This window comes from Pezoporus wallicus, unplaced genomic scaffold, assembly GCF_028554395.1.
Source record: "Pezoporus wallicus isolate ANWC-B61680 ecotype Strahan unplaced genomic scaffold, APGP_CSIRO_Pwel_v1 contig_5863, whole genome shotgun sequence".
Taxonomy (NCBI): domain Eukaryota; kingdom Metazoa; phylum Chordata; class Aves; order Psittaciformes; family Psittacidae; genus Pezoporus; species Pezoporus wallicus.
Genome location: NW_026635152.1, coordinates 190,171 through 217,812, shown reverse-complemented (window position 1 = coordinate 217,812; position 27,642 = coordinate 190,171). Strand labels below are relative to the sequence as shown.

At 48.0% G+C, this 27,642-nt stretch overlaps 1 protein-coding gene across 4 annotated transcripts; it reads left to right on the top strand.

The window, feature by feature from the left end:
* The first annotated feature begins 2,798 nt into the window (after nucleotides 1-2,798).
* On the top strand, nucleotides 2,799-26,205 carry BRPF3 (bromodomain and PHD finger containing 3). 4 transcript variants are annotated; one of them, XM_057403964.1, is made up of 13 exons: nucleotides 2,799-3,201; nucleotides 7,112-8,514; nucleotides 9,521-9,677; nucleotides 11,080-11,211; nucleotides 13,150-13,278; nucleotides 13,627-13,939; nucleotides 15,224-15,490; nucleotides 16,168-16,659; nucleotides 17,453-17,546; nucleotides 20,741-20,838; nucleotides 22,702-22,799; nucleotides 24,522-24,676; nucleotides 25,779-26,205. In XM_057403964.1, exons 2-13 carry the CDS (start codon nucleotides 7,130-7,132, stop codon nucleotides 25,960-25,962), a joined length of 3,504 nt encoding a protein of 1,167 aa, XP_057259947.1. In that variant the 5' UTR covers nucleotides 2,799-3,201; nucleotides 7,112-7,129; the 3' UTR covers nucleotides 25,963-26,205. The 4 variants fall into 4 exon arrangements, with proteins under 4 accessions (XP_057259947.1, XP_057259937.1, XP_057259928.1 ...); XM_057403954.1 differs by lacking the exon at nucleotides 2,799-3,201 and adding an exon at nucleotides 5,403-5,504 and having other exon boundaries at nucleotides 11,083-11,211; XM_057403945.1 differs by lacking the exon at nucleotides 2,799-3,201 and adding an exon at nucleotides 5,404-5,504 and having other exon boundaries at nucleotides 16,171-16,659.
* The last annotated feature ends 1,437 nt before the right edge of the window (nucleotides 26,206-27,642 follow it).

The following is a 27,642-nucleotide window of genomic DNA, read 5'->3' as shown; positions in this document are numbered from 1 at the left end:
GTATGACTGAAGGTGCCCAACTCTGTTTGAGCCCCCTTGGTTCTGGAGCTCACCAAGTGTAGGTGATGCCCAGCACCAGCTTCCTGTTCTGTCAGGCTGATTTCATTTGAAATCATTGCACCCTTTTAAACCTGGGAGAGCATCAAGGACCTGAGTTGAGTTGTGCGTCTAGGATTTGAGAATTCAAATGAGAATCAGCTCAGAATGGCAGTGGGTTGTTGTTTTGTTTTTTTTTTAAAATAACACATTAGTCCCACAGCTCTACTATAAGCCTACATGAGGGATAACTTGTTTTGACCTTGTAACATGTGGCCCCCAACCTTCAGAGGTATCTGTGTATTGCACTGTTCACAAATCATCCTCCTGAACCCTGAAGGGCTCTTCACATCCTTTGCATGAACAAATCTTTGCAAGAGGGAACCTAATGTGGCTGTATCTGGCCAGTTCCAGTGCAACTCCAACGAGTATAAAGCTTCAGAATTAAAAGTTTGCAAAAGCTTATCATATTTTAAACAAAAACAGACACCAAAAGCGCTAGGAAAAATGGAATCAAATACAGTTAAAATCAAGTTGTCGCATGAAGAAGGCAAGTGAAATAGTGATTCACTTATTGAAATGATTTAATGTACAGGTTAACTGGCTTCCCAACTTGGAAGCAGGAACAGCTACAGATTATATACAGACCATGCTGTTGCACTGTTCTCCTGGGTTAGATAAGACCTTCATAAATGAATGAGACTTGTGGCACTTTAAATCTTTGATGGTTTATTTTTCATACAGGACAAGAACAGAATCTATTCTTTTTGGAGCTGTGATGTGGGAACAGTAGATTCTTTAAAAGGTATATACAAAAGGAATACTTAGAGGTTGACATGTAAGGCTGCTCAGCAGTAATGTGTTTTCTCATGCTTTTAAGACTTCAACCAGCTCTGGTCTGCCCCGCTTACTTCCCAATAGATTTGGCATAGACTGGCTGCTCTCAGATTCCATACCTAACATAGGTTAAGAAACAAAATGATTTATAGTTGGATGGGAATGAGGGAAAATATCATTTTTTTTTTCCCATTTCTGTTAATTCTATGAATTCCGATTATGCAATGCTCTGCACGATACGAGTGGGAGGTGGAGCGTACATCTGCCCAAGTATGTGCTGTGCTCTATAAAAAGTAAGTGTAGGAGCCTCTGCAGCTCCTACCTCACCACTTATCTCAGCTGCAAACAGAATTTCAGCCTTGCTGGTCCCTCTCTTGCTACCCTTCCACCTTGTCACAGCTCCTCACACCTCAGGAAGCCAGCTGGACCTCAAGGCTCACACTACAAAATAAACACGGACTCCTATTATTCCCCTCATTTGTTTGAGGGTGCTTGTTTGGGCTAAAGGCGGTAGAGCTGAGGCTGCAAGGGCTGGGCTCTCCTGCCTATTCTGAAGTTCGCAAAAAGCGGGTGCGGGATGAGGGCACCCCAACGAGCAAGGCCGCAGGCTGCCCAGCGCCGGTGGCGCCGGCGTTCCCTTAGCAGCAGCGCTCCGGATTAAGGGATGCCGAGCAAACCCCAACCCCGAGGAAGGGGGCAGCCCCTCCGCCCGAAGCCGGGCCCGTACCCGGCTCCTCTCCGCCTCGCCTGGCACGGCGGTAGCGGACCCCCCCCCCACCCCGTGCGGCCAGCGCTGAGGGACTCCCCCCACTCCCCGCCGTTCCCCGCAGCCCCCCGGGGGCCTCCGCGCCGCGCGGCCCGGGGGTGGGAAGGGACCGGGGAGGGGCGGGCGGTCCCTGCCCGCGGGGGGGAGCGAAGCGCGGCCCGCGGTGCTGAGCCTGGAGCGGCCCGGTCCCGGCGGGGTCCCTGCTGCGTCTTGACCCGCATCACTGGCTGCTAATGGGGCTCCCTGCAGGCAGCCCGTGGCCCTCGCTGTGCAGGGTAGCTCCAGCCCAGCGCTAAACACCACTCATGGCGTTGCACGGTTCCACCAGCTGCTGCTGAGGCTGGACACAGGTGGTGTGCGCTGTGATCTGTTGCTAAGCTCACACTTTACCTTAAGCTTCATTCTCAGCCCAGCATAATCATAGAATCCCAGACTGGTTCGTGTTGGAAGGGACCTTAAAGCTCATCCAGCTCCAACCCCTGCCACGGGCAGGGACCCCTTCCATAGAGCAGCTTGCTCCAAGCCCCTGTGTCCAACCTGGCCTTGAACACTGCCAGGGATGGGGCAGCCACAGCTTCTCTGGGCACCCTGTGCCAGCGCCTCAGCACCCTCACAGGGAAGAGCTTCTGCCTAAGAGCTCATCTCAGTCTCCCCTCTGGCAGGTTAAAGCCATTCCCCTTGGCCTGTCCCTACAGGCCCTTGTCCCAAGCCCCTCTCCAGGTTTCCTGCAGCCCCTTCAGGCACTGGAGCTGCTCTCAGGTCTCCCCTTCAGGAGCCTTCTCTTCTCCAGGCTGCCCCAGCCCAGCTCTCTCAGCCTGGCTCTAGAGCAGAGCTGCTCCAGCCCTCGCAGCATCTCCATGGCCTCCTCTGGACTTGCTACAACAGCTCCACGTCCCACAAGGGTATTGCTGCCCCAGAGCTGAACCCCGTATTCCAGGTGTCCTCAACACAACAGTTGAGGACACTTTCAGCAGACGGGGCAAGTGAATTAAAAGTTGAAACTCACCCTAGAATTGTCTCACACTGTCCCTGCTCCAGCAGGAGGTGCTCTCTTGTGGCCTGGTGCCTCTCCTGTCAGCTCAGCTTGGCTACAGGAGTATTGGGGTGCCTATAAAGATCTCTGTGTATGCTGGGGCACGTGACTCTTGGCGGTGTTTGCTGAGCATTGACACACTTTGTTGTAGATGTCAGCATGGGCGTGGGGAGCATAAACCCTCGGCAGGAACATGAGGTGACTATGGCCCCAGGGAGAGCATGGAACATGGAGGGACATTGGCAAGGGCAGCAGGAGTTTCACCTGCATTTTGGTTGGCAAAGGAAAGGTGGAAATGGGGCTGCGACTGTTCCAGGGTGTTTTTCCCTCTGGCATCCATTGCTTTTAATTTATTGATGTGTTTCTTATATAGCTCCATGGGTGTCTGTTCCCCACGGCGCAGGAATGGGTTTTAAAAGGCAAGAAGCAGCTGCCCGGAGCTGCGTGGCTGGCAGCACAGGACAGCGATGCAGAGGAACATCTCCAGACCTCATGTTTGACTTCATGTCCTGAAGAGTGGCAGATTTTGGTAACCTTGAACCTCAAACTGTTTAGGGCTGTATGAGCTGTAGCCACTGCCAGTAATAGTGGTGCACCAGAGTGGAATGAGAGCCACGTTGTTCCCATCTGCTGCAATCACTGAAGTTCTTCATCATGGAGGAGCCTAGTTCTTCACTGGGATCACCAAGCTGTGCTGGGAAGGGCCAGGAAACTTCCCCAGCAGCGCTGCCTTGAACTTCAGCTTGTGTCCGTGGCAGGTTAGCAAAGAAACCTGGTGCTGGAAAGCAGCTCCTTGGTTGTTCAGTGTGGGAAGGCTGGAAAAGGACTGCAGTGGGAAGGAGGGGTGGGAAGGAGGCAGAAGTCTTCTGCGGTGCAAGAGGGTTCCTTTGACCTTGGGTACAGCCAACACAGTTGCATGGGTGTAAATTACAGCAGCATTTAGCCCTTTAGAGGATCTGCTTGCACTGGATTTTCCAGTCTGTGTGTATAATAGGGGCCTGTATTGTGATGCTGTTTAGTACATGGATCTCTCAGGTTTTTTTCCCGTGGAGCTTTTGACCCATTTGTACTAGATTTAAGTCTCCTGATGGCAGGCTTATGTTTTTTCAGTCACCTTTGCAGCCCCTCCCCCTGGCATCTCTGGCTCACCAGTGTGAAAGCTGCTGCTCAGGAGAGCTGAACAGGTCCTGAGCAAACACCATGGGTAGAATTTAAGTTCATCCCCGTGGCTTTGTGCATTCAGCCACTTTGCTCAGTTGTGTTCTCTAGGAACCTCACCCCCTGCTCCTGGCACGGTACCCAGCAGAAATGGATGATGGGAGCGTGTTTGGAAAGCCTTGAGCACGCTGGTGACAACGAGGGGACAGCTGAACTTTCTTCTTTCACCTCATCAACCTTTGTCCATGGTGGGGCAGAACCCTCATGGGTTGCAACAGCATTTAGCCCCACTGAAGCCAAGTCTGTTCAGCATTTCAGTGTGCACAGGTGCTGTTTGCAGAAGGATTCTTTTTTATCTGTGACTGGGAGGTGTTTTCAAGTGTGCCACGAGGATCAAAACGTTCCTAGATTGCTGCTTCAAAGTTTCTGTTGCTGCAGGCAAGGTCACAGGGTTCAGTGCTCAGTGCGTCTGAGCTGTTTCATTGCTGCTTTCAAGGTATTTTGGAAGTGGGTAGTTCTGTCTCTCCTAGTATCTGGGTGCATGTCTTATCCTGGGCACTCAGTTCTTGCTGGCAGAGATTTCAGTTCTGGTTTAGATGCTTCTGTGTAGCACTAAGGAATTGTGTGTTTTACAAATGGGTTGGTTTATGGCAGTGGTGGAAATCCCACTTCGGGTAATTTTGCTAGACAATACACTGATAGTTTCACTAAAGCGTCAGGAACCCCAAAGCCTTTGTTTTTCCTTTCAAGATCTAAAATAGACCTTCCTTAAGATGCTTGTTCCACTGGAATTTGCTCATGCTTCAGCACTCCCAGCTAACACCTTGTTTTTCCTGAACACAGTATTAATGATGAGTGTGGTCAGCTCATGCTACTTACTTTGTCCTCCAATATCTTTCTTCTCATATACCTTTTTTGCCTCCAGTATCTTCAGAATTTGGTACTTCTCTCTGGAATAAGCTTCTGGAAGGGACTTATTGTAGGTCCTGGTCCTGCAAGGCTCTGCTTGCTCTGACTTGCACATTTGAGACTTTGTGGAGCTGTGTCCCTCACAGCAGAAATAATGCAATGGCCAAGAACAAATTATGGGTCTGGAGTGTGTTTTCTTGTCTGCAGGTCCCACACAAAGGGGCTGAAAGTGTGGATTGGCTTAAATAAGGGTGAGGTTCTGGTTCAGGCTTCTGTGTAGCAACAGATAAACTCTGGGCTGACTTATCATTTGCTTTTCTTTGTCTCCTCTCGTTTGTTTCAGCCTCATCCCTTTTCTTCCCAGAAGGCATGCTCTCATCCCTGACACTGCCCTTCTCACTTGCGTTACTCACTTGGCTTCCTCTCTGTTTTCCCTGTTTGCTGCCTCCCTCCTTTGCCCGCAGATCACCAGGCCTCTGCTGCCATGTCCCCATCCTCCCCCACATCATCTCATCTAGGCTCCTGCTCTGCTCCCTGTGATGGGCACCTCCTTAATGGCAAGGGCTGACTCTCAAATAATTATCTGGGTTGCTGATTAGCAGTTTGTAAGGGCAGAGCTGGCTTGGGCTTTTCGTTAAGGCTCTGGGCAAATACCCTTTCTAGCTGCTTTCCTGCTCATATCCCTGTGGATCCTCCGTGCAGAACCGGCTCAGCTGCCTGAACATGGATTGTGGCTCCAAAGGGGCTAACGTTGACCCAGAGCTAGTAAGTCCATCTGTATTCTTGCTGCTTGTTCCCATGCTCATTCCCTCTTTGCTTCCTCAAGGATCCCACTGAAGAGCAGAAGGGTTCTCAGCTAGCACCTGCTGCGTTGCCCAGTTCATTCTCTGGTTGTGTTTGGGATTTTGTGACCCATTTTGCTTGTTGGGAAGGACATAATCCCTTCAGTGTGTGGACTGAAGGGACTGAGTGTCTGGAAAGGGGTGTGAGGAACAGCTATGTTTGTGAGAGACGGGGGAGGAAAGCTGGAGGATGGTTTTGCACTACTTCTTGCATCCACAGTGTCGGAAGGGAAGTGGTGGGCAACTTGGAGGAGCTCCATCCCAACCTAAGGGAGCACTGCTAGTTTTCTCATATGTAGCTCTGTGACCAAAAGAAAATGTGAACTTCTTTCATAGGACAGGAACAGTGCTTTCCTTTCCATCTAGAAAACATCCAGCACATTTTGTGTGCTATTAGGGCTATAAAAGAAAAGCCACAGGCAAAAGAAGAGAGACAAACTCCTTGGCTTGTGTGAGTTTATGAAGGTGCAAGCACAGGTTGGGCAGAGAAGAGATTCAGAGCAGCCCTGCGGAGAAGGACTTGGGGGTATTGGTTGATGAGAAACAACATGAGCCGGCCTCAGTGTGGCTTGCAGCCCAGAAAGCAACCGTGTCCTGAGCTGCATCAAATGGAGCGTGACCAGCAGGGTGAAGGAGGTGATCCTGCCCCTTTACTCTGCTCTCTTGAGACCTCACTTGGAGCATTGTGTGCAGTTCTGGTGTCCTCAACATAAAAAGGACGTGGAGCTGTTGGAACAAGTCCAGAGGAGGCCACGAGGATGAGCAGGGGCTGGAGCACCTCCCGTGTGAAGACAGGCTGAGAACATTGGGGCTGTTCAGCCTGGAGAAGAGAAGCTGCGTGGAGACCTCAGAGCAGCTTCCAGTGTCTGAAGGGGGCTATAAGGAGGCTAGGGAGGGACTCTCCATTAGGGACTGTAGTGATAGGACAAGGAGAATGGGTTGAGACTTAAACGGGAAGTTTAGATTGACTGTAAGGCAGTTCTTTACTGTGAGCATGGTGAGGCACTGGAATGGGTTGCCCAAAGAAGCTGTGAATGCTCTATCCCTGGCAGTGTTCAAGGCCAGGTTGAACAGTCTTGGGTGACATGGTCTAGTGTGAGGTGTTGGAGGGGGGTATTGGAACTGGATGGTCTTAAGGTCCTTTCCAACCCTAGCTATTCTGTGATTCTATGAGAAGTACTATTTAGGTTTCAAGGGATCTGAATATTTTGCTGAGCTGAATGCACAGCAGTGTTAGGATGCTGCTGTAAAATCAATTTGAACTCTTCTGTTCTGATGGTATTGGGGGTATGTACATGTCCTGACATGCAAATAAGGAAGGTTGGAGGCTGCTCTCGTAGACATTTCAAGAAATGGTTGATATTTCCATTGCCCGCTTGTATCTAAGATGTAAAGACTCAGCAAGGTTGAAATTGCTGGAGTCTCTAGTAGAAATGTTATTCTGTTGCAATGCTGAGTGAGTTTTTGGATCTGTACTGCTCCTTGCTTGTCTCATTGGCTTATGCTGTCTACTGTCCTGTGTTGTTACAGGGTCTCTGGACTGCAGGGATGAGGAAGCCTCGGAGGAGGTCCCGGCAGAGCGTGGAGGGGAGGCGTTCGCCTTCACCCTACAGCCTCAAGTGCTCACCCACTCGGGAGACACTGACCTATGCTCAGGCCCAGCGGATTGTGGAGGTGGACATTGATGGGCGGCTTCATCGTATTAGCATCTACGATCCCTTAAAGATCATCACAGAGGATGAGCTGACTGCTCAGGACATCACAGAGTGCAACAGCAACAAAGAAAACAGTGAGCAGCCCCTTTTCCCTTCCAAATATAAGAAAACCTCTTCCAAAGGCAAGAAGAAGGAGTCCTGCTCCAAACATGCACCAGGGGCATCTTTACACTTACCCCAGCCCAACTTCCGTGTGGTGGACTCCTTCAGCCAACCAGAGGCTCCTCCTCTCCCTGCTGCTTACTACCGGTACATTGAAAAGCCTCCTGAGGACCTTGATGTAGAGGTGGAGTATGACATGGATGAGGAGGATCTGGCATGGCTGGAAATGGTCAACGAGAAGAGAAGGGATGATGGTTACGGCACAGTTTCTGCTGACACTTTTGAGTGGCTGGTGGATCGGTTGGAAAAGGAGTCGTATCTGGAGAGCCGGAACAACGGGGCTCAGCAGTCCCTCATTGATGAGGATGCCTTCTGCTGCGTCTGCATGGATGATGAGTGTCACAACAGCAACGTCATCCTGTTCTGTGATATCTGCAACCTGGCTGTGCACCAGGAGTGTTACGGCGTGCCCTACATCCCTGAGGGGCAGTGGCTTTGCCGCTGCTGCTTACAGTCCCCTTCTCGCCCTGTGGATTGTGTCCTTTGCCCAAACAAAGGTGGAGCCTTCAAGCAGACCAGCGATGGCCGCTGGGCCCATGTGGTTTGTGCCATCTGGATCCCAGAGGTCTGCTTTGCAAACACTGTGTTCCTGGAGCCCATTGAAGGGATAAATAACATCCCCCCAGCTCGGTGGAAGCTCACGTGCTATATCTGCAAGCAGAAGGGCATGGGAGCTGCTATCCAGTGTCACAAGGTGAACTGTTATACTGCCTTCCATGTCACCTGCGCCCAGCGGGCTGGTCTCTTCATGAAGATTGAACCCATGAGGGAGACGAGCATCAACGGCACGACGTTCACCGTGCGCAAGACCGCCTATTGTGAGAGTCATTCCCCACCTGGGACTGTGAAAAAAGGGTCTTCAGCTGCTGATGCTGAGGGACAGGAGGCCTCTGTGAAGGAGGAGGCAGAGGAAGAAGCCAATTCTGGCCCTCCCAAAGGATCTCTGAAGAAGAACCACTTGAGGTTGAAGCAGAAGATCAAGAAGGAGCTTGGTGATGTGACTAATGGGCGTTCGTCTTTGCCCATGGTGACAGTCACACAAATTCCCTCTTACAGGTGAGTGTCGCAGGTTTAGGGAAGGAGGTGGACAGGGTCTGTTTTGAGGACTTGATCCCTCTTGTTGGCCTTGTGAACACTGAATCTGCAGTCAAGACTCATCACTGGCTGTCTTCAGAGAGTGCTCTGCAGAACCCTTCCTGACCAGTGTTACTCCACATGAGTGCTGAGGGCACGCTGTGGTTTCCCTGCTTTACCATCACAAACTGCCGGGTAACACAGAATCTGTGGAGGTCCCTAACTGAAAACAGCTCTTTAGCATCTGGATTCACACAGATGGCTGTGAAGATGTTCTTGAAACACTTCAGGCATTGCAGTTTGGCAGGCAGATAGAGGTCATCCTGCTATTGAATAGTTTTTAATCTTTTCATTTCATAGTTTCTTAATTCCTTTTATTGCAGAGCAAGCTAAACCTGTCAGTGTTGTAAGCAGCTTTGAATTTGGCTGTGTGGGGGGTTTTGCCTCCCACTTCTCTCACAAAAAAGTAGGTAGTGCTGCTAGTTTGGTGCATTACGAAGTGTGGTGATGTGTTGCCGGTATTTTAACAGCTTTGGAAAACTGCTGATAAGGCACCACATATAATCTAATGAATGATTCAAAAAGGTTAAAATAGGTGATACATGATTCTTGGACTCTTACGAAGTTATTTTCTCAGACTCCAGCTTAATAACATCAGACTTAAATGTCCCCCAGGAAAGTTCTTGATGCTGAAAGTAGTTTTGAAGTGAGGGCTTAGAGCTGAATTTGTGGCCGCATACTTTGACTATGCTGTGGTGAGTGCTTGGTGAGAACCTCCAGCTGAGCTGCTACTAACATAGGTTATACTTGAAAAGCAGGCACATACGTTTTCATGGTGGGGAGGTTGCACATTGTTCCGGTTGCATTTGTAGTTCAGAGTGTGCATTGACACACAAAGCTTCATTAGGAATTGTGATGGCATCACCAGGGTCTATGGAGTCTTGATTGCTTCGGGGTTGGCTTCACAACACCTCTTTGCTTCCTTCAGGCTCAACAAGATCTGCAGTGGCCTCTCCCTCCAGAGGAAGAACCAGTTCATGCAGAGGCTCCACAACTACTGGCTGCTGAAGCGCCAGGCGAGGAATGGGGTGCCCCTGATCCGGCGCCTGCACTCGCACCTCCAGTCCCAGAGGAACGCAGAGCAGGTACTGGTGCCCAGCTGGACCCAAATGGGAGGATAGAGAGCTTGCTTTCAGGGATGAATGTGCTTGATGCATGGCTGGGAAGAGGAATGAGGGTGAAAGGATCAGAGGGTAAACTGATTTAAGTCTCGTTTGGTCACCTCTTGGTATGCTCATGCCTGAAGAGCTGAGTTAGTATATCAGTGCCACTAGTATCTCACATGCCACTAGAATTGGTGTTGAGGAGCCAGCAGATAAGAGCTTTTCCCCTGAGTCAGGAGACCCAGGACCATGCAAGGGTGTGATGGGCCCTTGGTGGAATCATCTCTTAGATGAATCATAAAACCACATTCCTCGCATGTGATTAGAAATGCCCTCCTCAAGAGAAAAGGTGTTAGCTCCAGAGTCCTGGCCAGGCTCCAGCTTGGGTTGGTCTTCATGCAGCTTCAGTTTCCGACCCTCCCATGCACATTCGTGTGGAAGTTTAGTCATATCCATCAGCTCTGGACTCCTGTGCTTCCTCCTGTGAGCTGGCATCCAGAGTCACTTGATCTCAATGCTGTTAAACAGCACTGAGTTTAGCTCACGTCAGTGGTGAAATCATGAAGCAAGTGGACTCTGCCCTCTGACATAGACTCTCAGTAGGTGCTGTGCCTATTGTGCATGTTGTACATGTACATTTTTACTGTAGTTGGAGGAATTTATAGGCCTTTGGTTTGCATGAAGACTGCTCTGGATGTATAATAAGAAAACCTATTTTCTGCTCATCAGTCTGGAGCTTGGGAAAGTGCAGCATTTCCTTGGTGTATTTGGCAATTTACTGTAAGTAAGTTCTTAAAACCGAATGTCCTATAAATAGAACCCATCAAGACCTTGGGGAAACAATTGTCCTCTCCTGGCAATCACGTGAAAGTGTGTGCACTTCAGGTACATCCTCAAACCCATTTAAAAAGCTACAGATTTAGGAAAGGATGGAAGACTGCCACTGAACTGTGTCTTGGAAGGTGTGAGCTCATCTCCCAGCATTGGCTCTTCCATTGTGTTTTGGTGAATCTCTTTCCCCGATAATTTCTTATTGGTTACAAGGAGGATAATGTTAGCTCTTTCTCTGCTCTCTTTGCCTTTCTACTGTAAAAGCTTTGGGCTGCATCTTCCATGCACAGCAGCCAAGAGAAAAATTTCCAGCCTCTATAATGAACTTGGGTATTTATATCTCAGTATGTACTGAAGCATGGTCCCAGAGTGTAGCTACAGGATGATTTAGGCCTAACTTCACAGATAGATAACATAATATCCAGAAAGGCTGATGTTGTGTTTGTTAGCTAAATGGGGCATCATTTATAGTCAGGAGGAAGACTATGAGAGCAGTTCACAGGGGACACCTAGAAAGAGGTTTTATTTCTAGCCCTGCTGCTGTGTCTTCCAGAAGGAGCAGGATGAGAAGACCAGTGCAGTAAAGGAAGAGCTGAAGTACTGGCAGAAACTGCGGCATGACTTGGAGCGGGCGCGGCTGCTCATCGAGCTGATCCGTAAGAGGGAAAAACTCAAACGGGAACAGGTAGGGACTTTTGGCTGTCAGAGTGCTGCACCTACCTTTAGTCCCATGCAAGCTCCCCATGCTGCAGGAGGCACAGGGGGAACAGGGCAGTTCTTGAGTCTTTTCCTCTTCTCACAAAGTCTGACCATTGGATTTGCGTCTCTCCCCATGTCAGTCCCGAGCTTGCACTGCTCAGCCTCTACCCTCAGAAGCAGCCCTGGGGTGCAGCAAGCTGGGAAAATGGATTTGCATAACTAATAGTGAATTTGGTTCTTGACCTACAGCACCACTTCTGTTTCTGGGCACGGAGTAGGTGTTTTGCAGAGCAGAAGTTAGATTGCCTTTAATGATTATTGCAGGAGGTTGGTAACACCTACTCCAGAGAAAGAGCTAAATCACAATTCTGCTCCTGATTTCTAAAGCTAAAAATTCACATGGTTTGCCCTCTAGTTCCATTTTTTTACAAGAAAGAAGTTTTATGATGGATACCATTTACTAAATTTTTCAGTTTCTTCTTTGATCTGTATGCTGTTCTCCAAAGTTGCACAAGTTAAGGTTGCTTCCCAAGCTTGCCAGCTTTGTCTGTTGAGGGTCTTTGCTTGCCATGCCTGGTTGGTCTCTGCGGCCACAACTGTGCTCTCTGGCACCAGCATCTTCGAGGACAGCTTCATTAGAGACTCACCTTGTGCACTGTGAGCCTGTGTGCGTGACCTCAGGCACTGCCTGGGTGCTCTCAGGCTGTCTGCAGCGAATCAGGCAGAGGGAAAGCAGCATCCTCTGTGATCACAGCTTCTCTGCGAGCTGTTTTTTCATGACCGTAAACTGCCCACAGCCTTTTTGATGGACACCTTTTTTGAGGTCTTTTTTGATGCAATTTTGGATGGGAAGATCAAAAGAAAAGTCATTCTTGGGTTTTGTTTGCTTTCAATATCTTGATAAATCCTTATGACAGTTGGCTAAATCCATAGAAGCTTTGGTGTCCTTTATAAAAGGATATCACAGGAAAGTGTGTATCTAGTTGGACCTCTCCCCCAGCCCAGCTTTTAGGTGAGTGGAGAAGGATGCTCCAGAGTCCCAAGTCTTTTTTTGACTTCTTTCATTGTTTTGGGGGAAGAGCATGGTCTTTATGTCCCATCTTCATTCATTCTCTTATTGATGCTGTCTTGTTTATCACAGCAAATACAGCTTTTTGTAAACAGATTTGCTTTCCTTTGCTACTGAAGTGGTTGATTTAATGGCATAATGAGGAATTATAAGATCAAAGAAATTAAAATGTTAAGGGAGAACTAAACACTTCTGTTCTATTCCAGTCTCCTTTGAACAGTTTCATTGTAAGAGATCAGGCTGGTGCTACAACTTGTTTACTTGAAATCAAACTTCATAAGGGTTGGAAGAAGCTGTATTAGGGACTTGCAGACATCTAACTGGTGTTGTTGTTTGGCTTCTGCCTTGAAGTGTGAGAGCTTAAATCCTGAGCTTTGTTTGTGCTCTTTAGTCTAATTACGGATGTTGTTTATGTAAACACCTACATACTTCTAACTTTTGTATAGTGTTGCTAATAGGCATAATAACATCTTGAGGCAGGGGGGTCTATAGCTTATTTTACCAGGCATGAAAAGCTTCTTCCTGTTTTCATTTTTAGTTGTATTATCTTCTAAATTTCCAGCCTTTCCTCTTGTTTTGGTTTGATGAGATTGCATAAGCCCAAATTCCCCGTACAAAAAGATTGAACTGTGCAGTTTGACTCTGCAGATCTGCTGATGTGGTTCCTGCACGTGAAGAGGATAAGGTGTTTGCCAGAATTTCTTCAAGCAATGAGTGTCTCAGGCTGGTTGTGACGATCTGGGGTTGCCACCACTGAGTAGAGCTGCGGTGATGACTCAGGAGAAATCGGAGGGAGACACCACTGGTGTATCCTGTCCTCTATAGTTGTGCTCATCACTGTTTTCCCATCCCCAGGTGAAGGTTCAGCAGGCTGCCATGGAGCTGCAGCTCACCCCTTTCAACGTACTTCTGCGCACAACACTGGACCTGCTGCAGGAGAAGGATGCTGCCCAGATCTTTGCAGAGCCTGTTAACCTGAACGAGGCAAGTCTCTTTCCTAGAGGTATCTAATGGGTTTTAGATGAGGGAGTTCTGGGTAGAAGCATTTGAAGCCACCTTATCCCAAGCTGCGGTTGGACTAAAGGGTATCCCAAAGAGGACTCACAGTGGGGTACCCTTCTGGGCCAGAAGTAGTGTATTGCTTTCTGGAAGCTTCAGCACGTCTCAGTAATGTTTTGCAGAGCCAGGATGTGTCTGCCTTGACTGAGTGATACAGAAATGAACCACTGGTGCTGCCCTTTGCTAGTGGAAAGGGCACTGAGTGCTTATGATGGATGCGCTCTAGTTGGCTAGTAAATGGTTTTTGTAATTGTACAGGTTTTATATGTTTAGGTTCCAGATTACCTGGAATTCATTTCCAACCCAATGGATTTTTCCACCATGAGGCGGAAGCTGGAGTCTCACCTGTACCGAACATTGGATGAGTTTGAGGAAGACTTTAACCTTATAGTTACCAACTGCATGAGGTATAATGCTAAAGACACGATTTTCCACCGAGCAGCTGTCCGGCTCCGAGACCTCGGAGGAGCGATATTGCGCCATGCACGGCGGCAGGCTGAAAGCATCGGCTTTGACACTGATGTGGGGATTCACCTGCCTGAGTCACCCAAAACTGAGGACTTTTACCGCTTTTCTTGGGAGGATGGTGAGTGTTAGCCTTAGTTTTTTTCAGGTAGATCATAACTGTGTTCTTTGTTCTCAGCATGTCACTCAGCTGCTGGAAATCAGAGCCATCATTCAGCATAAAAGAGTTTCCATATCCATGTTTACCTAAGTATATATCTAACTTCAAAGCCTCAAAGGGCAGGATTTCAGGTGTGCCGGACATTCTGAGCTAGGTGCAGCTTTGGAAGAAGCTCTTCCCTGTGAGGGTGCTGAGGCGCTGGCACAGGGTGCCCAGAGAAGCTGTGGCTGCCCCATCCCTGGCAGTGTTCAAGGCCAGGTTGGACACAGGGGCTTAGAGCAAGCTGCTCTAGTGGAAGGGGTCCCTGCCCGTGGCAGGGGTTGGAGCTGGATGGTCTTAAGGTCCTTTCCAACCCAAACCGTTCTATGATTCTATGTCTGTCTCAGAAGAGCTTTGTAACTGCCCATGTTGTTTGATTTCTGCCATGGCTTTAGTACAAACTTGGTATTTTAAAGAACAGGGCAAAAGTGGATCTGGGATTTCTTTGCTCTGAGGAAGGCCTGTGCATTTCATTATAAATTGGCAAGGTGCAAAGCAACTGGGTTCGATGGAGCACTGAGGGCTGGCAGGAGCTTGATGTAGGGTTAATGTCCTGGGACACAAGCAGTCTTTCTAGGTGAGACTTCCCATTCATAGCATGAGCACATCCATTTCCACTGCCATCTGGAGATGCAGCTCCAAAGCACTGGTTGAATAACTTGTCTAAACTTAGCATAGAATATTGCTGGCATCCAGAGCTTGCAGTCTGCCATCAAGTTCATAAATGTTGCAGCCTTTTAGATTTCTGATGGATAGTTTGTTAGGAAACTTGTATATATGACAGCACGTCTGTCAGCTGTCTGCCCCACTCCTGCAGATGCCGGCCCTTCAGCAGAGCCAGAGGAATGGCAAACATGTTGTGTTTTGACCAGTTCTGTTTGTGGTCTGATTTTGTTGTTTAATCTGGCAATGAAATAGGTTTCTGCCAAGGACCTGCACTGTGAGCTGTCATGGGTGCAGACGTATGTCCTTTCACTGTTGCCCCTGGGACAGTAATGGGAACTGGAGGGCAGAGCAAGTTATACCAGCTGCCCTTTACCCAAATGAAGGAAGTCCGAGCTCCAAGGTTAACAACTGCTGAATCTCCAAACTAAAGCAATTGCTTCATGAATAGTATCAAAGAGAATGAGGAATGGCAGTGTTCCCAAATGCTTCTTCAAGAAGCCTTACTCCTTCCCTTCACTGTTATAATCTCTTTTGGTGCAGTGGATAACATCCTCCTCCCAGAGAACCGGGCTCACCTCTCCTTGGAGGCCCAGCTGAAGGAGCTTCTGGAGAAGCTGGACATGGTGAGCACCATGCGGTCCAGTGGTGCCCGGACGCGACGTATCCGGCTTCTGAGACGGGAGATCAATTCCATTCGACAGAAGCTGGCCCAGCAGCAGAGCAAGACCATGCCCAGTGGAGAGCCTGTGCTGAGGGAAGAGGGTCTGGATAAAACACCAAGGGAAGGGGACGAGGAAGGGGAGAAAGGTAAGAGGTTACAGCAGAGTACAGGTGTATGCAGTTCTGGTGTCCTCAACATAAAACAGACTTGAAGCCAGTTCAGAGGAGGCCACAAGGTTGATAAGGGGAATGGAGCACCTCCTGTATGGAGCCAGGCTGAGGACATCGGGGCTGTTCAGCCTGGAGAAGAGAAGCTGCGTGAAGACCTCAGAGCAGCTTCCAGTGTCTGAAGGGGGCCTACAAGGATGCCGGGAGGGACTCTTCATCAGGGACTGCAGTGACAGGGCAAGGGGTGATGGGTTCAAACTTAGATAGGGGTAGTTCAGGTTAGCTATAAGGCAGAAGTTCTTTACTGTGGGTGTGGTGAGACACTGAAACAGGCTGCCCAAAGAAGCGGTAAATGCTCCATCCCTGGCAGTGTTCAAGGCCAGGTTGGACAGAGATTCGGGAGTCATGGTCTAGAGTGAGGTGTCCCTGCCCACGGCAGGGGGGTTGGAACTGAATGATCTTAAGGTCCTTTACAACCCTAACCGTTCCGTGGTTCTTTGATTTTAGCTCCAGCTCTAGTGCATGTCAGCAGTTAAGACCTGCTGTTTCTCCTATCTGTAGCCTTTGTGAAAGGTGGGAATGGCTGTGAAATAACACTTTGGGAGTTTTGGGAGATAACTATTTCTAAGATGTTCAAGCAGACTCTACTCCTTTAGCAGATGATTCCAAGCCCCCGAACCCTCCAACCCTGGAGCCCACAGGACCTGCGCCCTCCCTCTCAGAGCTGGACTCTCTGCAGGACCCTCCAAAGCTCAAACCCATCAGTGAAAGCAAGTCCTTGAACCAGCTGCAGAAGAGGGTGGTGTTGAACAGGGAGCTCTTTGACAAGAAGGCTCTGCAGCGGGAGAGCCAAGCCTTCCAGCGCCTGCTCAGCGACAACGGGCTCAATGGGCTGGCCTTGCCCCCTGCAGATACCCCCTCCAGCCCTGCCTTCAGTGGCGTGGGCAGACGGACATCTGTCCTGTTCAAAAAGGCTAAGAATGGAGTGAAGCTGCAGAGGGGCCTGGACTGCTCCCTGGAGAACGGGGAGGACCAGCAGCTTTCACCCTCCTGCCCCGATGGGGAGCAACAAGCCCGGAAGCGGCCGCAGAGCAGGACCTGCAGTGAGAGTGATGGAGAGAAGTCACCCAGGCAGGCAGGACAGAAAGGTAATTACTTGGGATTTCTCTTCCTTCCGAACCCTTGGAAACTGCGTAATGGGGCTGAGGGAGTAGGAATCTAAAGTAAAGATGTCTGAATCCAAACTGCTCCCCTGAAACTCACTTTATGCTTGAGGGAAACAGTGACCATCATCAGATGTGCCTGGTGAAAGCTCCAGTTCTTCCACACATGTCTGCAATAGGGCAGACAAGACATGTCTGTAAGGGATTGCACCTCTCTCCTTCAATGGCTATACATGGAGTTTCTAGTAACTTAGTTCAGAGCGGGGCTAGAGAAGGGCAGTGGAGCTGGTGCAGGGCCTGGAGCACAAGTGTGATGAGGAATGGCTGAGGGACCTGGAGGGGTTTATTCTGGAGAACAGAAGGCTCAGGGGGGACCTGATTGCTCTCTACAACTGCCTGAAACCAGTTTTTCCTAGAGCATTTTTCTCTCATCATGTCTTCCAAATGACACCTGGAAGCCAGATGAGCAAGTGGTTCATTTCCTGGCCTCTGAGCTTCCCTGGTGAGCTGGCTCTCCTATTCCATCCCTGGGCACTGTTCTAGCACTTGCTTCTTCAGAGACTGCCTAATTTTTTGTGTTGCTGGTAGAAATACCTTTATTGGCCACCTTTTGGTTGCAGCTGAGTCTGGGGAACTCAGTACAGAATTTTCCTCTCTCATTGAAGCACTCATCTTTGTGGATGTGAGTCATGGGACAGTGGCCCCACCTGAGCCTTGGTAGCATCTTTGTGTGTTGCTGCTTCTTCTCTGGGCTGATTCCCATTTGTCTCCTTGGCAGGAGTGACCAATGGCTTTGTGAAGCACACAGAGAGTGGCTCTGACTCTGAGTGCAGCTCTGGCCTGGGCAGTGGGCTGGTATTTGAAGCCTGCAGGTAAGTGCCCCAAACAAAACTGTCCTCAGAACACCTTCTATGTCTGGATTAGTCTGCCTTGTTTTATTATTCAACCTCTTTGTTTCAACCCCAGCCCAAACTGTTCCTTATTTTGTGTGTTGATCCTAAAAGACAAAGAGCTTCTGAGGTTCCATCACATCCTATTAAACCCAAATGCAGTGCTTCATTTTCAAGCAAATGGGTCTTCTGTTCCTCAATGCATGCAACATCCTCTGCTGATGGATGCATACCTTCTTGCAGCACTTGAGAGCCCAAAGTAGAAAAACCTTGAACTCAAATGTCCTGTTCAGCACTACAGGCGAAGCTGAACTTCTGCTACCTGCTGAATTGCTGCTTCCTTCCTCTTGGAGGTTTAAAAGAAGAACTAGGCACTTCAAACAGACCTGAACAGACTTAAAGCAAACATCTGTCATCTTTTGGTCAGACGTTGGGGTACCATATCTATTTTCTGGTCTACCTGTCTAAACTAGAGTCAGTGTTAGGAGCCCTGTCGTGGTTTAAACCCAGTCAGGTAACTTGTTCACTCACTCCCAGTGAGTGGTGCCGAGCTGACAACAATCAAGGTCCGTGTCCGTCTCCCCCCCCCCCCTGCACCGGGGCTCTCCCCTTCCCCGCTCTCGGAGGAACGGGGAGGAGGATCGAGAGAGTGCAACTCCTACGGGTTGAGACAAGAACAGTCCAGCAACAAATCACCACCGCTACTATCAGCTAAAACAATGATAAGGGAAAATAACAAGGGAAGAGAATACGATACCACCGGCCAAGAAAACGAGTTCCACCCGGAAGCTCCTGTCCTTCCGGGTAACTCCCAGTTACCCCCCACCCCGGGCATGACGTGCTGTGGTATGGAATACCTCCCCGGCTAGCCCGGGTCAGGCGCCCCGTCTCTGCCTCCTCACAGCTTCCCCTCCTCCCTGGCAGAGCATGAGCCTCACAGAGTCCTTGGTCAGGGTAAACATCACTTAGCAACAACCGAAAACATCGGCTTCACCAACGCTGCTCTCAAACTAGAAGTCAAAACACAGCACTGCACCAGTTAACACAAAGGAAAAAACATGACTGCTACTGCTGAACCCAGGACAAGCCCTTTTACTGTGTGGTAAAACCTGCACTTTGCCACAATCACCTTTATGTGGCAGGCTGAGGACATTTGACCTCCATGGTCATCCTGGAGCATCCAGGACAGGCAGAAGCATGACTTTCTTATTGATACTCTTAGTAATATTTTCAGTGCCTTGAACATGTTGCCCTCTGCTTGTCTTTGATGACCCCAAGGATGACCCATCATTAGTGAAATATGTTCAGACGTTTCCTCCCAATGCATGTACTCAGTCCTGTAAGATTTCAAACTTCCAGTGTCATTTGGGCACTTACAATCATAAAACTCCCCATGTCCACCCATTCTCAGGTCTGAACATACAGACTATGTGTAACACATTATTCTGGTTGAATCCCAGGAGCCATTTTCAAATGAAAACTTTGCTCTGCTCTGCAGAGTGATCCTAAATGTTGGCTCTCAAAAGAGGTGGATAATTTTGCAGTTGTAGCTAAGGTTTGATTACTGTTTCCATTATGAATCTATTCACAAAGGCTTCTTTTGCCCATGACGAAAGGCAAGGCCCTGGGTTCAGAGAAGCAGTTTTGGTGCCAGGGCTTTTCCCTGTGGCAGAGTGGTCCTACTCCACAATCAGGTGCCAGACAGCCTGAGGGAAGCATGTGGCACCACAGTAAATGATGTCTCAGCACAGGCTGAGCCCCTTGGAGGCGTGGCACCTCCAGCTCTTCTCTGATGCAACACCCACCCATTTCGTCATCTCTTCCCTCTTCTCTGGGCTGTGTGCCCTGATCTTCAGATCAGTCCTTGCCTCTTCTGTAGGCTCGATGCTTACAGAAGAGGCATCAGCCCATGCAGATCTCACCAGAAGGTCATTGCAGGAGGGCTGGACTAAAAGACTTTTGAACATCCTTTCCAGCCCAGACTTCTCTGTGATTCTGTTTTGATAAACTTGTCAAGTAAGGAGCTGCATCAGAGGGAGCAAAAATGAGACCCGCATTCACACATGGTTGAAGTGTCATTTAAATGAAGGCTCTTGTGTCATGCAGAAATCCTTCACTGGGTGAGGGTACAATCAGAACAGGACCAGGAGCTAGGAACTTCCTTTCAAACCGTTTCTTGGCCTTATGGCCACACTGTACTCACCTCTGTTTGCCCCTGTGTAAGCAAGGGAGACATTGGAATTCACAGGGGAGTGTGGGGACTTGTTAGTTGGTGTTTGTATAGTACTTTAAAGCTGAAACGTGTGATGTAAATGCTTACTGCAATAATTGCCAGCAATTCACATAGCAAAAATTACATTAGAGCTATGTGACATCCACAAAACAAGGAATTAATACCAAGCTGATGTCTCATGGATAACTTGCACAATTCTTCTATTCAGGAACTGCTGTTTACTCCTTTTTCTCCAGTCTTTCTTTTTGAGCACCAAATTCACCCAGAATGGGTTATTAGAAAACTTTAAAAGAAAAATGGAAAAGAAATCCTCAAGAAGTGAAAACACCATGATTGCTTGAGGTGGAGGTGATAGTTTTCTGTCTATAATATTTGTAGCAATGAGGTGAAGGCCATGGGCTGAGAGAGTCCCAGCTGCATAGATACTCTCCATCCCTGGCAGTGTTCAAGGCCAGGTTGGATGGTGTCTTGGTTGACATGGTCTAGTGTGTGGTGTCCGTGCCCATGGCAGGGGGGTTGAAGCTATGTGACCTTAAGGTCCTTTGCAACCCAAATCATTCTATGATTCTGTGAGTCTATGATTGATTCTATATTGGAGCCATGTTGGAGGGCTGCTCAGTTGTCTCTGACATCAGTACACAACTGGCTGAGCTCATGCAAGCTCCAAACGTTACCACATCAGCTCTTCATCATGAGGTCTTTGCTGGGTTTCTTTCTTTGTTCATAGCTTGGTTTCTGGTGGGCCTCTTTTATTGCTTGTGGCAAAGCTGGGATATGTCCAGTGGACTTGAACCAGAAGAAATGTATCAATGGTTCACTGTTCTTTTCATGTCAGTGATGTTACAGTGTTTCAAACAGAGCTGGGGAATCCATTTCTTTGGTTTTGTTTTCAAGGGTAATCTGCTTTCACCAGATGCCTTTCTTTTGCATATCTTCCCAACAGCGGTTTGATGCCTCCCAAGCGGAGTCGAGGGAAGCCAGCTCTTTCCCGAGTGCCCTTCTTGGATGGTGTGAATGGAGACTCTGATTACAGCAGCTCAGGTGAGAACAGCTCTGCAGCACGTCCTGTGCTGGTCCCGACACTCAATCTGATCCAAGGAGAGAAGGTCTCAATGCAGGAACTAGTCCTGAGTGAACTACCCAGGTTGTCCTATCAGGCTGCTTACCTGCCCATGCACTGCTGCCTGCTTGGTTACAAGTGTAGGTTATTGCATAAAGGGTTTTTCCTGCTTTTACATTTGCTGGTGTTCTCCTCAGATGGGTGCTTTCTGTACATCTGGTGTGTATGATGCACCTGGCACTGTTTTCACCTGTTTTGCAACTAGTTCTCTTTAGCGATGCTGCAATACAAGCAGTAAATCATCATTTTATATAAGAGAAGTCTCTCTGGAGATGACTGTGGCTGCTCCCTCCTGTATTGCTGTCATTGCTTTCAGGGTCTTTGTAACAAAGTTGTCTTTGCCAAGCTGTAAAATTAAGTCACGCTCCTCTAGTCCTACACAAGGCACTACACCCGTCTTGCAGTGCTCACGTGAGCAGATTCTTGTCTTTCTTACAGTGTGTCAGTGCTCGAGTTGTGGCAGGTCTATGCTGAAATCGGGACTCAGCTTTGACTCCCTGGTACAGCTCCCATGTGCTGGCTCCCGTCTCCCTGGGAACCATTATTATCCCAGACCCCAGGCACTCAGCGGGCTGCTTTGGAGATAAGCTCACAGAGCAGGGCTGATGCTGGGAGAATTAGAATCAGTGGGAGAATTCTGTGCTTTAGAACTTCATTTCATTATGGAGGAATACAGTAGTGGAGAAGTTTGTCAGATCCATTTGGCAGGGAGCTCTTTTGGGTCATACTCAGTGTTTTCTAGATGCAGTTTAAGTTCTGGTAAAGCCAGTGTTTGCCCATTTCTCCCCCAAAGCAAGTACTACTTGCTGTAAAATTCACATTAATGGAGATTACTCCTTTTCCAGGACCAGGAGCTGGCAGATGAGTTATTCATGTCTTGAATGGATCCTTTGCCATGCCATACTTCTGACTGAAGTTTGAAAAATTAATGGTTAATAGACTTCTGTCAGTTAGAACCAGGCATTTCCCACAGACATCAAATACCCCCACAGTATTATGGTATCAGAATAATATAGAGATTTGTATTTAGGAGGAGTAAAAAGGAGCTGTCTGAACAGTGGCTCAAAGTAATCTCAGATACAGCTTCATCTGTTCCATTGGGGATGGATTTGGCTTGGTGGAGCCTAATGAACCAAATTCATCTCTCACATACCCATTTGATTTCAGTGGTGTAACAGTTGTTCACTCCAGAATTGAATTTGATTCGCAGTTCCATATTGAAGAGTTCATCTGAAGCTACATGCACTAACAGACTTAGACCCATGATTAGGGAGACTGTGGCATTGTCTTAATGCAGAACTGACAGAGCATAAAGAAGGCTGGACATTCGCCATGGCCAGGCTGGATCTCACTGCACCTTACCATAAACTTACTGCAGATGAGATCTTCCTTGCTGCAGAGAGCCCTTACAGCCCCTGGTTTGGATACTCAATGCATGTAGGTGTAAACAATGAACAGCTTTCCATTTTGCTCTAGCTCTTGGTTAAGAGAAATGGGTTTGGGATTATGCAGATGATTAAATGACAAAGAGCTGGACAATAGGTTTGTTATGTAAAAAAGATGAAATTCCAGCTTTCTGCTTGCTGAAGAATCAAATAAAAGAAGACAACTGAAATATTGCCAGTATGTTCTAAGTACAAGAGTGGTTCATCTCTTGTAGCTGATTGCTGCTGGGACAGTGCAGGCCATCACACCCAGGTTAGATGATGGTGTGGTTTCTTGTGTTACCATAAGTCCCTGGCTAGCTATCACCCTCCTAAGCTGTGTCTCCTTCTGTCCCTTAGGCAGGACTCTCCTGATGTCCTTTGAGAGTCAGGCTGAGCTGGAGCCCTTGGAGCTGGTGTGGGCCAAGTGCCGGGGCTATCCCTCCTACCCTGCCTTGGTAAGTACACCAGTGCTTTCATGCATCCTGTACCCGCATTGCAGGTAGCCCAGAGCACAGTGCTAGTGTGCAGTGTAACCAGGCAGAACAGGAACACTTCCCAAAGTCATACAATGTGCCCTTTTTATTTCCTTTTCCCTTTGCACAGTGAATTTTCCCTGTGCTCACTGTTGCCGAGCATTGCAGAGGGTTCATAAAACATTGCTGTCTTGGTGCCAGGAATAGGAGATCTTTCCTCTCCTCTCCTATTCACTCTGTAGGTATCGGGAAAGTGGTCAGTACCGCTGGCATGACAAGACCTACATTTTACAAAGGCAGGCACCAGGTTCCACTGGTGTCCAACTGCCTGCACAGTTTCCTGTATAGTGAGTACAACTCCCTATGGTCTTGTGATGAACATACCCTCTTCCAATAACCATATGTTTGATTTAAATATGAGAATGTGTTCGTGTGTTTGCATCTAGTCCTGTGACTATAGTTCCTTAACATTTATCCATCTTTGGATATTTGACTGTTAAGGTGAAATCCATAAACCTGGCTTCAGTTCCAAAGCCAGGCACAACATGCAGTTGTTGCTAGGAAGTGCCAGTACCACTGCAGGCTTTTACATGCTTGGAAAGTTAGCAGCAGAGATGGCTGAAGTGAGTATATAAATAAGAACGTGGAATAGAACAACATTTTGGTTTTTCTGCTGCTTTTAAATAGATCCCTTGAGACGTGGCTCTTCTGCCATCTCTAAGTGGGAGCCCACAGGAGGGAACAGCTGTGGATCTGCTAGCTGTGTTGGCCAGTCAAAGCACTTTTAGATCTCTGTGTTGCTATGGCCAAAGTTAAACTGTGCGTTAGCATGGATTTAAACACTGGGATTGCCCCCTAAAAGGCATATTTCTGTAACAGTCTGTTGCAGTGCTGGTGTCTTCACTTCAGTTCCTGCAGTTGGCCAATGTCAAAGCCAGGCTGCTTTTTTGAGCCCTTAGGAGCCAAGATCGGGAGGCAAACAAGAGCACACTGAGTGTTGCGCACAGGGCAGGGGGTTGGAACTAGATGATCTTTAAGGTGCTTTCCAACCTGAACCAGTCTGCGATTCTGGGATTGTGTCCACCCTTTGCTTCTCCTGCCATAATCACATAGCACAGATGTCTGACACTGACTTCTGCTTTATATGGAGACAATAACTGTGTCTGTTGTTACTCCCCTCCAGTGACCCAAGTCTGTGTTCCCCCTCCCTGATAAAGCTGGAATTGCTCGTCCACTCTCTCAGAATACTGACTATGATTCTGCTCTAGTAGCAGAATAAATCAGTGATGCCACTGAAGTCAACTGGACTGCAATGGAATAGAGCTGGTGTTAACCTCACTGTGCCTGCTGCCTGCAGCAGTGGTGCTACGTTTGTTGTATGAATTTGGAGTGAGGGAGGGAAATCCTTCATTGAGCACAATGATAGACTGAGTTTCTACTAAATTACAATTGGTGTAAATGCAGCTACATCCATGCAGAACAAAAACGTACAGCTTTTCACTTTTTTTTAACATCAGGTGCTTGACTTTTGGACTGACACAGGGGAAGACAAAAAGAGCCACTGAGACAGAACATTCTGCTCACCGATCCCAAGTAGATCTTCATTGTCTAGCTTGGATAGACTGAAAGAACAGAAAAAGAAAATGCATTTTCTTCAGTACTTGAAGGGGTTTGTGCTTAAATGTCCTTTCCCTGTATCACTAGATAATCGATCCCAAGATGCCACGTGAAGGTTTGCTCCACAACGGAGTCCCCATCCCAGTTCCACCCGTGGATGTGTTGAAGTTGGGGGAACAGAGGCAGACAGAGGCAGGAGAAAAGCTCTTCCTTGTCCTTTTCTTTGACAACAAGAGAACCTGGTGAGTGCTGTGGCAGAGAGGGAGGAAGATTTAACATAATCTCTGGTATATGGGAGCATGCAGGGGTTTTGATGATGTTACATGGAAATTGGAGATTTTAAACATGCAGCAGTCACAAAGAGCCATAAGGAGGGCAGCATGCTTTTTCTGGCCCAAAAGCATGACATCTAACATGGTGAACAGCCCAGCATCCTTCACCCACAGGTCACATCACCACAAAAATACTGAGCCACGTGGAGAACCAATTTCATAGTCCAAATCTGCAGCAGATTAGAGAGAGCATTTGGCTTTAAAACACCAGCAGACTGAGCAGCCAGTTCCAGTGCTGCACAGAAGATTGGCCAAAAATCTCCAGGGTAACATTTTCCAAATGCTGGGTTTATTCCATATTTAGACTTGCCTGATTTTGTCAGAGGTGCTGAGTACCTGCAATTTTCAAATCAAGGCATTTATGTAAGACGGAAACGTAGGTGTAAGCACCTGGTTCAGGGCAAGCAAAATACCTCAAGGCCTGTTCTATCTCAGACTGCATCTGCTGGTTTTAATATCAGTGGCTGACCATGTTACCATGCTCACATGGTAACAATAACCCAGCCACGTATAATAAGCCACAAACCAGTGATGTCCCTTAAAAAATAAAGCTTTGAAATCCGTGTATGAAGCAATAGGAAAATTGCAACACTGGAGAATTGCGCTGGAAGAGGTGAGTCCCCGTAGTGAGGCAGCAGCCACATGCTGAGCCCACTGGATTATTTAACCAGACTTGAAATTGAAACTGCCTTCCCAAGGAAAATCACCATCTCCTTAGCTTTGCCCTGCTCTGATGAATGTTTACACTCTTAAGGAGCCACTTAGGGTGGGTATGAGAGCCAGGCACACTGGAGCAGTCAGTCTCCTGCAGGGAGCTTGGGAGGCCTTCAGTGACATGGGTCAGTGGTAGCCTTGGCAGTGCTGCGGAACAGATGCACTTTGATGATCTTAAAGGTCTTTGCCAGCTTTGTTGATTCTATGATTACAAGGCAGGAGGCCTTCAGGTCTTTGTTCTTCCTTCCCCCTTCCCCTCTGGATGTCCTTGGTGACTGGGCTTTGCACTCTGTTGCAGGCAGTGGCTTCCACGTGACAAAGTCTATCCCCTCGGTGTGGATGACACAGTGGATAAGTTAAAGATGATGGAAGGACGGAAAACCAGCATCCGCAAATCTGTGCAGGTGGCATACGACCGAGCCATGATCCACATGAGCCGTGTGCGGGGGGATCATCCCTTCCTTACATCCAGCTACCTGTAAGGGCTCGGGGCGGCTGGTCCTCCTTTTTCTCCAGAGCCCGCGCTCGCTGCAGTGGCAGAGCGGATCACTGCGTGCACTGACTGGCCAGGAGCACTGATCCCAGTGGTTGTCAGCACTCCTTGAAGTACCCTGAAATGTGCCAAAAAGCGGGTCCAGCTTCTTTCTGAATGTGTCTCACTGAAGAGCTGGCAGGAGGTGAAATGTAGAGTCTGCAGGGCCAGGAGGAAGGTAGTTAGGAGAAGCTGCCTGGTGAAGGTGAGCCAATGTGGTGAGCAGAGCACAGCACTGGGATGTTTGGACCTCAGGCACCTCCTTCAGGGGGTCATCAACCAGCCCTGAGTAATTCCCAGGAACCCGTGACCACTGTAACTGAACCAGGATCCTTTATGGAAATCGCAACTGGACTTTCTTGTGCCAAATTTACCCAAACCATCATTGGCCTTTTCATTTTACTTTGTTTTAAATGACATTGATCGTTCCATCACATTCAAAACCAAAAGGCGTAGCTGAGAGTTCACCCTCTGATCTTCCTGGCTACGTCCATAGTGTTTTCATGTTCGATTTCTCTCATTTAGTTTACAAAAGCTTGAGATATTTTGGTAACCTTCCCCTCTGCTGCACACACATGAAAGAGCTTTAAATACGGAAAGCAAAGTACCTGATTTGTGTGTGTGTGTGTGTATGTCCTAGTCATTTTTTTGGTAGTTTCACATTTATATGCTGATTTCTGTGCCTGTACTTGCTCCAGCATTTTGTGTCATGGTTTAGTACAGAACTGAGTCTAAGCAAAGAGAGCTTCCTTCTTTTAAGAAGCAAAACTAATTTTAGAGGTGTCTGATGAGCTGGAGCAGCTTTGCAGGCACTGAGGTTGATCAGGGTTGGAGGTAGGTACATCTTTTGTGTTGCTTATGCACATCTGGTGTAAGGCTCCTCTTCTTTTCTTCCTTTTTTTCTGTCCCTGCTGTGTTCTTCTGGCTTGGGTTGGGTTGAAACCAAGCACTCAATAGAGCACATGACCATTTTGCCTTTCTTCCTTCTCCCATGCACATGTATCCGTTCCCCAGTGTGTGGGTCTCCAGCACTGTCACCCATTGATACCCAAACCCCAGCTCTGCAGACAATCCCTGGCTTTTTGGGTTTGCGTTGCAAAAAACAGGGACAACTCGTGTTTGGAAACTTGATGACAAAATCTTTTCTATTAGCCAAGGACTTGGTGGTTTCTTGTCCTGTGTATCCCTTTTTGCTTTCCCATGTGAAGAACCAAAGGTGCAGAGCAAGATTGTAGACTGAATTATCATCACTTCACTTTTTAACTCAGTATTTTTTTATTATTTTAACTTTTTCATACTGAAGAGAATGTGGGGGGGGGGGGTGTTCAAAATAATAATAATTGCTAATGACTAATGGGGAGTAATCACTGCCATTTCTACTTGGTCTACTTTTTTAAGATACCACTTCTTATACATTGGGATGTGGAACCACACTTTAAGGAAGAGATTCCTGTAACATATAGAGATGGGGCGTAGGATTTTGTAAAAATATTAATAATGCCTATGGAGTGTGGCAAGGGAAGGACAATGTGTAAATAGCTGTAAAATACTGTTCTAAATTATTTAGACCTCTTGTCACCATTCTTGAAGTCCTCAGTTGTGTTGCTGGGTCTTTTATATGCCCCCAGTG